General features: G+C 39.6%; 1 protein-coding gene across 1 annotated transcript in view; it reads right to left on the reverse strand.

The window, feature by feature from the left end:
- Positions 1–6,941, reverse strand: part of LOC149156129 (organelle RRM domain-containing protein 1, chloroplastic-like) — a 45,346-nt gene extending 38,405 nt beyond the window's left edge. The window contains exon 1 of the mRNA XM_089441673.1: positions 6,612–6,941. Within this exon, the coding sequence (XP_089297799.1) occupies positions 6,612–6,783 (172 nt within the window). The 5' untranslated portion in view covers positions 6,784–6,941. The remainder of the gene's footprint in view (positions 1–6,611) is intronic.
- Positions 6,942–12,863: the final 5,922 nt, after the last annotated feature.

Raw genomic sequence — 12,863 nt, forward strand, 5'->3', positions numbered from 1 at the left:
CCATTCGGACACTCCTTCGTATAATGGCCTAACTTATTACGAACAAGGCATCTGCCTTTCCTTCTACCCTTAGATCCAGACTTCCCATTGAAGTGTTCTTTAGGTAGGCCATCAGAAGCTTCCGTTGCACCATTCTGATAATATTCTCTACTTCGACTTCACCCTTGGTGAATTTGATGAGGGATGAGGAATCCATTGATCCTTTTGTCATTTCCCAATTGTCTTCGGTGATTGCTCTTTCACTCTTTCTTGAGCATTGTCTTCACCTCAGCTCTGATACCATGTTAATTTTAGGTATGTTCTATGCTTAGAGCAATTTATTTCAATTTTCACAGTTAGCTCAATATCTTTTCCAAATTAGCAATCACATCAGCATAATAGTAAATTGCAAATAGAACATAAACATAAATTGCAGAAGACAAGAGGACACAAGATGTGGAGCCAGCCAAGGACAAACCCCAATGTGGGGAAACCCTTGATCAATTTTTCTTATATGTTCTTCAATAGTTCAGCAGAGAGAGAGAGAGAGATAGTACATTTACAATAGAAGTCAACACTTTGACTTATCTAAATAAGAGCATAGATCATCTCTAAGTAGATGATACATGAGGTAGTTGAACTCAGTTGAAGACATGTTGCTTCAACTAATTCTCCCAGGTGACTCCATCACCATGCTGCACCTATCATTGTGCTGCTTCTCATCATCATGTTGCACCATGTTGCACCCATCATCACTATGCTGCATCTCATCATGCTTCACCAATCATGACTGTACCCATCACTGTACTGCATCATGTGCCATTGTTGCACCATATTTGTCACTGTTGTCCCATGTGCTTGTTGCACCATGCTTGCCACCATGTGATTGTTGCACCTTGCTTACCATACTATTGTCCCAATGAGCTTGCAGCACCATGCTAACCATGTTATCCCATTGTGTTTGCAACACCATGCTTACCATGCTATCCCATTGTGTTTGCAGCACCATCCTATTGTTGTTGTCCCATTGTAACATTGTTGTACCATGTTGCTGTCCCAATGTGTTTGCAACACCATGCTATTGTTGTTGTCCCATTGTAACATTGTTGTACCATGCTACTATCCCACTGTGTTTGCAGCGCCATGCTATTGTTGTTGTCTCACTATATTTGCAGCATCATGCTATTGTTGTTGTCCCATTGTAACATTGTTGTACCATGTTGTTCTGGGCATATGGCAGCCTCTCAAGTCTACATGCAACCCTGTTTTGGAGTGGCTAGGCCTGCGGCCTACCACAGATCTCTGCGGCACCCTAACAACCCTCCAAAACAGTCAATCCTTACCTCTTGCTGCCCTCAACCAATCCGCAATTCTTCTTTCCTAACTCGGCCTCCATGCAAGTGTGAACAGTCCTCAAAATACATCCACTGCACCTTCAGCAACTCGACCTTCAACCACAGATTTCTCCCACGCTGTCCCAAAATCTCCTCGGCCTCCTTTACAACAACTCGGTCCTCCAAAAGACCCATGACTTTGTTGTGGCTAAGACCTATTTGGGTAGCATATAGGTGTCTGCAATTAGGGCTCTTTCTATCACTGCGTCTAGGGTTAGATCTCCACTCTAGGATTGCGGCCCGGGCATTCTCCTTAGGATTGTGTCTAGGGCATCCTCCTTAGGACTGCGGCTAGGGCATCCTCCTAGGGAAACTTCCGTAGTCTCCTTTCCTCCTGCGTCTAGGGCTTCATCATCTAGATTTCTCTTGCCACTAAAACCCAGAATAAGTGGAGAGAAATCAAGAGTGAAGTGTGTGTAGAAATGACTATCAAGTCACCTCCTTTTATATTAAAACATTGAGCACATGTGTGGGTTATTTGGTTACTGGCCAACCTTGAGGAATTGTCTTATAACACAAATAAATTCATAACTCCATGAATACTTATCGGAACCGGATGATCTTTAGATTAATCCTACACCTCTCGATGAGAGGAGTCCAAGATCGATGGCCATAAATAAGATGACCCACATGGAGTTTGACCCTAGTTGCCTTTTTTAACAACTCTAGACTCCAGCGTTACGCAGAGTTGGGCGGGATCCTTCAAGAAGAGCATTAAGCAGATGTTTCCTCTTGTATCATTACCCTTGCTACAAGGGCCCACAGTATTCAATAGCAGATGGATCAGTGTTCAAGATGGCGCAGTTAGTTCTTGAGGGACAATTGCAGTGCTAGTGGCAGTAAGATGCTAAGGGGCGCAGAGTAGTCGCAACATAGACAGTTACTCAGTGGACAAGGCGTAGCAATCAGAGACTCATGAAGCAACTGCAAAACCACTCCAGTGGCACAGTTGATTCAGAGAGTCAGTTCTCAATTGTTGTAGTTGCAGCAACAATAACATAAGATCAGTTGCAATGTTGTGCAGAGTTGGCAGCAGTACAGGGTGTACAGTGCAGTGTCAACGGCAGCGCAGATGCAGGATGGTTCAGCTGAGAGTAGCAGATGAATCAAAGTTGCACAGTAGTTGGTGGGCAGTGGCAGGTTGTCACAGTTGTCAGACATCAACAGCGTGTATGGGAGGATGTTATGAGATCGTTTAGAACACCTTCCTCGCTAAGAGGGAGTGTTAGTTTTTTATGATTGGGTAGCATCGGACAAGTGTTCTAGTCTCGACTTTGGTGAGAGAGGCTTAGAAACAATAAAGCTTCAAAACTCATAGAAAAATTTTAGGAGAAAACACCTAAAGATGCCTCAATTAAGTTAATTAGTAAATAATTAATATTTCTTAAGTCTAACTTAGGAAAAGTGATTAATTAACAAGAATTAATTGAGTAAGGTGAGATTTCTCTAGAAACTCACATGGATCAACTTAGAGACAATCTTAGCCATTGATGAGGATTTAATCATGGTCATTGGTTCGCCAACGAGAGATTATAAGAGGAGGTTGATGGGGTTGGAGCAAAATACACTTGAGACACTAGAGGTTGAGTTCCTTGGCAGAGATCGAGCTTCCCAGTTGCAGTGATTCAGCAGAGAGAGTTCAAGCCAGAGAGGACGCAAAGCCAATGAGAGGCAGAGATAGTGAGTCCAGAGGAAGATTTCTAGTTACGACGAGGCAGCGGCAAGTGACAGAAGTATTCCACAGTGAAGTTGTGCAATAGATTCAACAGAGCAGTTTGATTTAGTCGAGAGGAGGTCAATTCAGCCTCCAAAGCCCAAGAAAGACCTCTAAAGGTCCGGAGAGTCACTTCCTGCAACAGAGACAGGCGGGACGGCTTGATATGTGGGTGATCTGAGCCACACGTGTGAGGGTCTGTGCAGAAGCAGCGCAAAAGGGCTTACGTAAGGGGTGGATGACCAATTTTCAGAGGGAGCCAGAGGCCTAGATTGCTTGTGGAGAGAGAATTTTCTCTCAAAGTATTTTTGTCACTAATTTGTTGATTGGATAGCCAGTGGGGCATCCATAAATTGTACTCAGATTTTCACTGTTGCATAATAATAAAACCCTCATCTGTTGCACTGGTTTTCCTGCATTGGGTTTTTTCGAGGACATTTGTCCAAAAATCGTTATGTCAAATTTCATTGTGTGTGTGCTCTATATTTCTTAGTTCTTGCATTTTATTTCTGCAATGTTTTTATTTGTGAAAAATTGCGTGATTTATTCGTTGTTTGTCGTAGCAAATAAACTACATAATTAATCAATTAGAAGAATAAATTTCCAGTTGCTGCAATTTAAGGAAATTTTCACATAGAGCAAGTCGAGACTATCACTATCTTCAACAGAGATCAATTGTGCAAGGCCGAGATCAAGGCAAGAAGAGATCAATTGTAGAATTGATATTAGTGAGGAGAAGTCTAGCGATTTTTCAGTGACAAATTGATGGCTGCAGTAGCAACGTGAACTGTAATAGATCCATTTGCTCAAAGAACAATCAATAAAATACCACAACAAAGAAAGCAAGTTTTCCCTTTTGGGTTTCCTAGGTAAAACAAGCGTGTCAATTTTGTGTGCATGTGTTTTTATCTCAATTATTTTCCGTTGCATGTTGAAAGTTAAGAAACTTTGTATCTTGGTGAAAATAAAATTGGTTTCAGTTTTCAGTTGCCTTCTTTTTCGTAATTCATCTAAGTAGAGCACAGAGTTTCAAGAAATTTAACAGCCCAAACATTAGGTATTACAACTGCCTAGGGGAATACACTTGCCTATGACAGGATTTCACAACTTGGATCAAAACCCTTAGGTTGTTCACACATCACACACTAACTCCATCACTCTATGCCACTCCATCTTCATTTTGTTCATACCACCTCTCTCTTTTACTATATCTTCCATGATCCATACCTTGATCTAGGCTTTTCTCACTACTGTCCTCCTTACATGGCTATCAACCACTATCATCATGCTTATCGTCTTTGTTACCACTAAATCCACACAATATCTTATCAGCACAACTCATGCCCATGAGTCAACCATCATATAGCTCGATCACTTTCTATTTGTCATTTGCAACGACATTCTAATTCACAGCCTCCTCGAAATATCTCTTCGTAGTACTCAACTTCCCGCTTCCAATTGTCTTGAGTTTGTTGGTCCAACTCTCATAATTGCTATGACCTCTTCTAGCCTGCCCTTCACCAAGTACCATCGCGGGGACTCCTACACGAAATCTGACCATTCGTCAACTCCACAATTCCTGCACACTGTGCCTCCACGCAGGACAACAAAACCACTAGGTCTTCTACATTCTATCTTGACAGCAGACTCAATTGCATCTTGCTTCGACTTGTATGTGCTGTAATCACTACTGTCAAGAATGTTACCTCATTTTTCCTCAAACACTTGTCGGGCTCCCAGAATCCACAATCAAAACACCAGTTCATCCGCTGGTTCTACCATATGGAAATTGTTCAACCCTTGATTTCAATACCATGCCTACGATCGTTCTTCGGGCTCACCAAGATTCTGGCCTTGTAGGAATTGCACTCTACAAGGACTCTGCACACCGTTGTCGGTGCCTATAGATTTCGTCCAAAGCTCAATCTACGCATGACTCCCACGATTCAAACCTTGTGTTTCTCTCTTGCCACTTGGGAGTTCTATTGATGCTTAGATAGCGAGGCCTAAGTAGCCGTCTTTGCGCCATTTGGAGCCACCTTTTAGATCTCGCACATGACTTTCATATGTCTTCTGTCCTCAATGTGGATACCAGTTTAGGGTCGAAAAGTGGTCGTGTCTAAAGACACCATTGTGTTCTCAATGGCTATTGGGACAATTTAACATGGAGCTTTTTGAGTCTTTAAATAGGCTACATTAAAAATAAATACCATGGGCAAAACCATTGGTTGTCATATACCTGCCCGGAAACCACTGGCAATTTGACCGAGTCAAGTTTCCCTGGACCACCCTAACAGATTACTATGAAAGCCAGATGACCTGCCAAGAGCATTTTGTGGGTATTTAGTCTGGATTCCAATGTCTTGTTAGCTAATGCAAGACTTCAAAATTTGAAGTACTTCCCTTTATAAAGTGCTATTGTTTGATCCATTTCGGGATTTTCCCATTTGTTTGGGAGTTAGGAATCATCCATGCATGGTTTTTTTGTACATAGGTTTTAGAATCAGAGGGGGCCTTACATCAAAGCGCAGTACTACTTAGGCTGGTAGCCGCTACTCTCCCCCAAGCTAATTTACAGGGTAGGCAAAACACGAGATTATAGTCTTTGCCATCTGGTTACCAGCAAAGTGGGATCAAAAGCTCGCTATTGATTGATTGGATAAGACAGTACTCATAGAAATTTTGGCATTTAAAACAGATTTGTAATATACAGGAAGAGATTATGCTGGTTGGTTATAATGTTACATTCTGATTTCAATTTAGTTGTCTCTAGATAACATATTGTAATGTCTTTTTTTGAATGATCGTTTCTGGAGAACGACTTAATAGCCTATTCACTATTTCAGTGCTGTTGCTGTCATCTCCATCTATTTTTCCAATCAAATCGTGTCAGGTTCCTGATATCAATATTTGGGTATATTGTCATTGTGCTCGAAGGGTTTTACCGCTATTATGGTATTTTTGGTATTAATAAACATATCTGCTATTTTGGATAAAATTGTTTGCTGTGATATTTTGCTTCTGATTTTTCGTTGGGTTAGTTGTTTAGCATTTGCATTGGTATTAATAAACAAATGTGTTATTTTGGATAAAATTGTTTGCTGTGATATTTTGCTTCTGATTTTTCACTGGGTTAGTTGTTTAGCGTTTATTTTATGCAAAGTGTTTGACAAAATGTCTACAATGCCGATTAACTGCAATAGATATTCAGTCACGACTTTGTCTATGTCCTGACTGAGGTATCGATTGGACCTTGCTAGTTATCATTATATGTGGTGCAAACTCGAGATAGAAATGTATGTGCTCATCCTTCAGGCAAAAATACACCACCGTTCACTCTCAAGCATTTTATAACCCATCAGCTCTCTTCACCCTCATGGCCTCGACTATTTAAACTTATCATTTGACCATGTTGAGAAATAACCACCAATGCGAAATATTCGCCCAAATTAAGAGATTTACATCAAAGCCTGCACAGTGTTTATCTCCAAAAAATTCAGAACGAAAAACGGCAGCGAGCCTACCTGTAACGAAGAGCTTGTTATTTCTAGTACTTGTGGGAGGAGGAAGGCATGCAATTGGCAGAGGGCGGAGCCGTAGGAACGATGCAGGCTGTTTAAGCGACAAACCACTAAAAGGTATTGCATTCCTTTTGAATAATTTGTCCACTCCACAGTTACCTGGCAGCAGCGCCATCACAGTGCAGCGCAGAATGGGGAAGGGATCTTCACTCCACGTTAGTTGGACAGCTGAATTAAACGATTTCGCAATCTTAAGCCCGGAAAAGCTCAAATCCAGGTTGAAATGGGGGAATGCATGCGGAGAAAGAGATGTTGTAAAAACATGAGACTCTAGATTAGGTTGAGTGGTTCACATAAAAACAAATTATCATCCAGAGGAAGCATACAAAAGTTTATAGTACGTATTTTTCAAGGGGGGTAATCTATGGTACAGATACGAACAACAGACCTATAAAATCGATATTTTTTGAGGTGTGAAAAGGATTATGGGGCAGGGGTTAAATTTTACGGGTGACCCTACCTGTCAAGGAATTTTTTTATGATGTTTTTATTTTTAAATTGTCTATCATATGACTTTTAAAATTTATTTGTATAAGTTTTATCTAATTTCAAATTGTACTCATAATTGTTCAAATTTTTCATTTTTTGTTGTACAATTCGGCTCAAGTCTCATTGCTACACTTTGTTTTGAGACCTGTTGATCATGAATCCCTGCCAATTGTATGCGGCTTTTTCACAGAGGATGACAACTTTAGGAGGGGCATTTACTCGACGGTTATGGTAGTACCAAGGATGCTTCAATCTCTCTTCCAAATTTAAAAAATTATTTTATTTAGTTTAAATATTATTAATTTTAAATTAATTAAGTTTATTATTTTTTAATTTATAAATAAAAATCATTAAATTACTTCTCCTAGGCCAGATTAACTGCTCAAACTGCTCAAATCTGATAGGTTTCCCACTGTTTAAGAAAACGAAAACAAGAAATCATTATCATATAAATTTAATTGAAATCTCTTCTTATTATTGTAAATTGGATAAATAGAGAATGACCACACAGTCATTCTCTAGACATTTACATGCCCAAAAAAACTGCAGAGCGCATTATTTATTGGTGGAATAGCACTAACAACATATACACAGCTCTCTACGACACCACGACTCTCTTTTAATCGGTTGTCTCTCATTCAATCATTCTTATGAAAGTGGACTCGCAGAGACTCCGCTGAATTACCGATAAGCAGCCATCTGTTCCCACCATCGTCAACGTAAATTCCGACTGGGCTACAAACAAGTCTGCAATTGCAAGGGCACAAATAAAGATTGTAACCATCTCCGTCAATCGCCTTTACAATCTGAAATAACGAAGAGGTATCTGACGCTTTGATGAAACGTTTGGTGGTATTCGCATCGTTCTGGACAGACCACTCAGTGGATTGAACGCAGGTAGTTACAGCCATCACTGATGGTAATCAAAATGCAGATTGATCGCCTGACAGAGTCATATAATATTGCAGGGAATTAGAACCAGGTTCTATTCCTGGACAGTTTTGGCAAATTAGGTGACTATGGGGTGTGCCTCTATTTGGAGTTATCTTAACCCTACTTAATTCTATATTTTATAATGCCTATCATTTTATGGAGATGTTGTTTACTTAAGGTTATTATGAGTTAAGTGTATCAGTATTCAGAATATATTAATTTAAGATAAGTTCTGATAATTTGGTGTAATTGTTTATAAATTTTGCCATAGTCTACCTAGGTCTCATTGTTCTACTACTGGGTGGTTTTCTAGTATAAATTTGTTGACATTCCAAATTTGATTTATGAATTTTGTATGTATTATATGCTTTAGGTTTTTCAAAAACTAAATTCATTTTTATATGAAAAATAAATCTTAAACAACCAAGAAAAACATAACTTTAATTGGTGAGTACTGCTTTTAAAGTTTTATGGCATCGTTTTCTCTCTTTGGTAGGCTCACTAGGCTGAGTTGGGGCAGGGGCTAGCCTCATAAATTTGTTGTATATTAATTGAAGCTAATAACTATTTTAAATTTAGGAATATTTCAAAAAAATGATAAAGCTAACTGAAATAAGTTATTGAGAGAATTGATTTCCATTATATTTTTGAAATTTTCCAAAATCTACAATTGGTTTGGGTTTGTATTTGTTGGCAGGATGGAGATGGATCAGTGCCATTATTTTGGGGGACAGCGGCTGATGGGTCGCTCGTTTTCTCTGACGAACCAACCATCTTACAGGAAGGATGCGGGAAGTCCTTTGCTCCTTTCCCAACAGGTAGGATACATGGATTGAGGTTTGTACTGGTTTTTTTATATATTAAATCTAGGAGCGGTTAAAAAAAAATCAAACTTAGTAGATATTTATAATGAAAACTGTTACAAACCTAAACACTAATAGTTGGCATTCCGGGGCAAAATTTTGCAAATTTTTCACTTCTAATAAGAATAAAATACCCATTAAATGTATACTGAAATTGTGGACTTTCAGGATGCATGTTTTTGGAATGGTGTAATTGTTATTGTTATTTGTACAGAGAGAGAGGGAGGGATTTCAAAAACCTGGCAACGCTGGCGAATCGGCGATGTATATAAACTGATGACAGAAGCTGAAAACCCAACAGAAATCGCACCAGACACACGACCAGAACTCTGTTGGGGACCAGGGTTGATGTTGGTTTTCACTGTGTAGCACAGTAGCATCTATGATCAACTCGGCCTCGCAGTCGCCGCTCGAGCATACATTCCGAATCCCGATTCACCTTGTAAGAGGCTTGTAACTTGTTAATTAAGTTTCCTGTTTCCATATAACTTGCAACGAGCCAAGCAGAGGGTCAATGTAAATATTTAGGTCCCGGGGATAAGCAACAGGCCGCCAGATTTGGGGTACAAAAGCCCTTGCAGGGACGCACCAGAATAGTAAGTAGGATCTTCATATTAGAAACCGAAGCACTATTAATTGTAATATTGCAATTTGTTTTTCGCTCCAAATCGTAGGAGCTATACATTTTCAATATATCAGAAAATCGCATGTATGGTTTGCTTGTATAAAAATATGACTTGAAAGTTGACAGTTAATGGTTCGAGGTTCTAAATCGTCGGCACATGATATGATATCTTTCCATATCTTGAGACTTGAACACGCGGGCGGCGGAACAGTCACCAGTGGTAAATGCTCCAGGCTCAGAATTTATTTCCATTCGTGAAAGTTGGTGGACGACGGCAGTTGCAACTTGCCCCCGCCGCCCGCGGGCCGCCAACTTACAGCCTACAGGCTCCAGCCAGTGAGCCACAGACTACAGTCACTTCAGTCTTCACTATTTATACCGAATCCCGATCCCGACTTGGATGTTAAATATATATATATAAATTATTAAAAAAAAACTTAAAACTTTTCATTTTCAAACATGCCCGTCATATTGACGGTATTAAAAATTAATAGCACGTTACCATTGACGTGGATATTTGAAATTAGAACGTATTTTACGTGTAAAAGACCTAAAAACGGGCAGGTGGGCGTCAAATTTAACCCCTGAGTGCCATTATTTTGGGGGACAGCGGCTGATGGGTCGCTCGTTTTCTCTGACGAACCAACCATCTTACATGAAGGATGCGGGAAGTCCTTTGCTCCTTTCCCAACAGGTAGGATACATGGATTGAGGTTTGTACTGGTTTTTTTATATATTAAATCTAAGAGCGGTTAAAAAAAAATCAAACTTAGTAGATATTTATAATGAAAACTGTTACAAACCTAAACATTAATAGTTGGCATTCCGGGCAAAATTTTGCAAATTTTTCACTTCTAATAAGAATAAAATACCCATTAAATGTATACTGAAATTGTGGACTTTCAGGATGCATGTTTTTGGAATGGTGTAATTGTTATTGTTATTTGTACAGAGAGAGAGGGAGGGATTTCAAAAACCTGGCAACGTTGGCGAATCGGTGATGTATATAAACTGATGACAGAAGCTGAAAACCCAACAGAAATCGCACCAGACACACGACCAGAACTCTGTTGGGGACCAGGGTTGATGTTGGTTTTCACTGTGTAGCACAGTAGCATCTATGATCAACTCGGCCTCGCAGTCGCCGCTCGAGCATACATTCCGAATCCCGATTCACCTTGTAAGAGGCTTGTAACTTGTTAATTAAGTTTCTTGTTTCCATATAACTTGCAACGAGCCAAGCAGAGGGTCAATGTAAATATTTAGGTCCCGGGGATAAGCAACAGGCCGCCAGATTTGGGGTACAAAAGCCCTTGCAGGGACACACCAGAATAGTAAGTAGGATCTTCATATTAGAAACCGAAGCGCTATTAATTGTAATATTGCAATTTGTTTTTCGCTCCAAACCGTAGGAGCTATACATTTTCAATATATCAGAAAATCGCACGTATGGTTTGCTTGTATAAAAATATGACTTGAAAGTTGACAGTTAATGGTTCGAGGTTCTAAATCGTCGGCACATGATATGATATCTTTCCATATCTTGAGACTTGAAAATGCTCCAGGCTCAGAATTTATTTCCATTCGTGAAAGTTGGTTGACGCGTGACGCGTCACGCATTTGTAGTCTCTGGGTAACGGCAGTTGCAACTTGCCCCCGCCGCCCGCGGGCCGCCAACTTACAGCCTACAGCCAGTGAGTGAGCCACAGACTACAGTCACTTCAGTCTTCACTATTTATACCGAATCCCGATCCCGACTTGGATGTTATATATATATATATATATATATATATATATATATATATATATATATATATATATATCAAAAAATTATTAAAAAAAACTTAAAACTTTTCATTTTCAAACATGCCCGTCATATTGACGGTATTAAAAATTAATAGCACGTTACCGCTGACGTGGATATTTGAAATTAGAACGTATTTTACGTGTAAAAGACCTAAAAACGGGCAGACGGGCATCAAATTTAACCCCTGTTAAGGGGTTATACATCCAAGGAAGCATGCGAAAATTTATGGTACGTATTTTTCAAGACGGGTAATCTATGGTACAGATACGAACAACAGAAGTATAAAATCGATATTTTTGAGGTGTAAAAAGGATTAAGGGGTAAGGGGTTATCCAAGGAAGCATACGAAAATTTATGGTACGTATTTTTCAAGACGGGTAATCTATGGTACAGACACGAACAACAGAAGTATAAAATCGATATTTTTTGAGGTGTAAAAAGGATTAAGGGGTTATATGGTGATTTGTGCTTTAATTATAAGTTTTGTTGGGTGAAGCTTATGAGACCGTGGTTCAAATTTCATTGAGTATAGTGTCATGTTATGATCTCGGTTCAAGGAGTAGACTCCTTTACCTGTCTGAGTCTCGGTTTTTTCTAAATCATAAGAATTTGGTATATCTGGCTTGCAAGTTGTCAGGTTGTTGGATATACTCTTGGTGTTATAGTGGCAGCAGGTTGTTGGATATACTCTTGGTGTTATAGTCGCAGGTTGTTGGATATAAGAATTTGGTATATCTGGCTTGCAGGTTGTCAGGTTGTTGGATATACTCTTGGTGTTATAGTCGCAGGTTGTTGGATATACTCTTGGTATTATAGTGATATACTCTTGGTGTTATAGTGGCAGCAACTAAGGTTGATCATGGATCCCCCTTAGATTAGTCCTACTTTTGGTGTTATAGTGGCAGCAGGTTGTTGGAAACACTCTTGGTGTTATAGTAGCAGCAACTAGGGTTGATCATGGATCTCCCTTAGATTAATCATACTCTTGATGTTACTCTTGGTGTTATAGTGGCAGTAGGTTGTTGGATATACTCTTGGTGTTATAATGGCAGTAGGTTGTTGGATATACTCTTAGTGTTATAGTGGCAGCAGGTTGTTGGATATACTCTTGGTGTTATAGTGGCAGCAGGTTGTTGGATATACTCTTAGTGTTATAGTGGTAGCAACTAGGGTTGATCTTGGATCTCCCTTAGATTAGTCCTACTCTTGGTGTTATAGTGGCAGTAGATTGTTGGATATACTCTTGGTGTTATAGTGGCAACAACTAGGGTTGATCCTAGATATCCCTTAGATTAGTCTTACTCGGATATACTCTTGGTGTTATAGTGGCAACAACTAGGGTTGATCCTAGATATCCCTTAGATTAGTCTTACTCTTGGTGTTATAGTGGCAGCAAGTTGTTGGATATACTCTTGGCATTATAGTGGCAGTGAATCCTTGAGTCTCCCTTAAATTAGTCCTACTCTTGGTGTTATAGT

Source organism: Pinus tabuliformis, chromosome 9, assembly GCF_031772625.1.
Source record: "Pinus tabuliformis cultivar Carrire ecotype Pingquan chromosome 9, CPIR1, whole genome shotgun sequence".
Taxonomy (NCBI): domain Eukaryota; kingdom Viridiplantae; phylum Streptophyta; class Pinopsida; order Pinales; family Pinaceae; genus Pinus; species Pinus tabuliformis.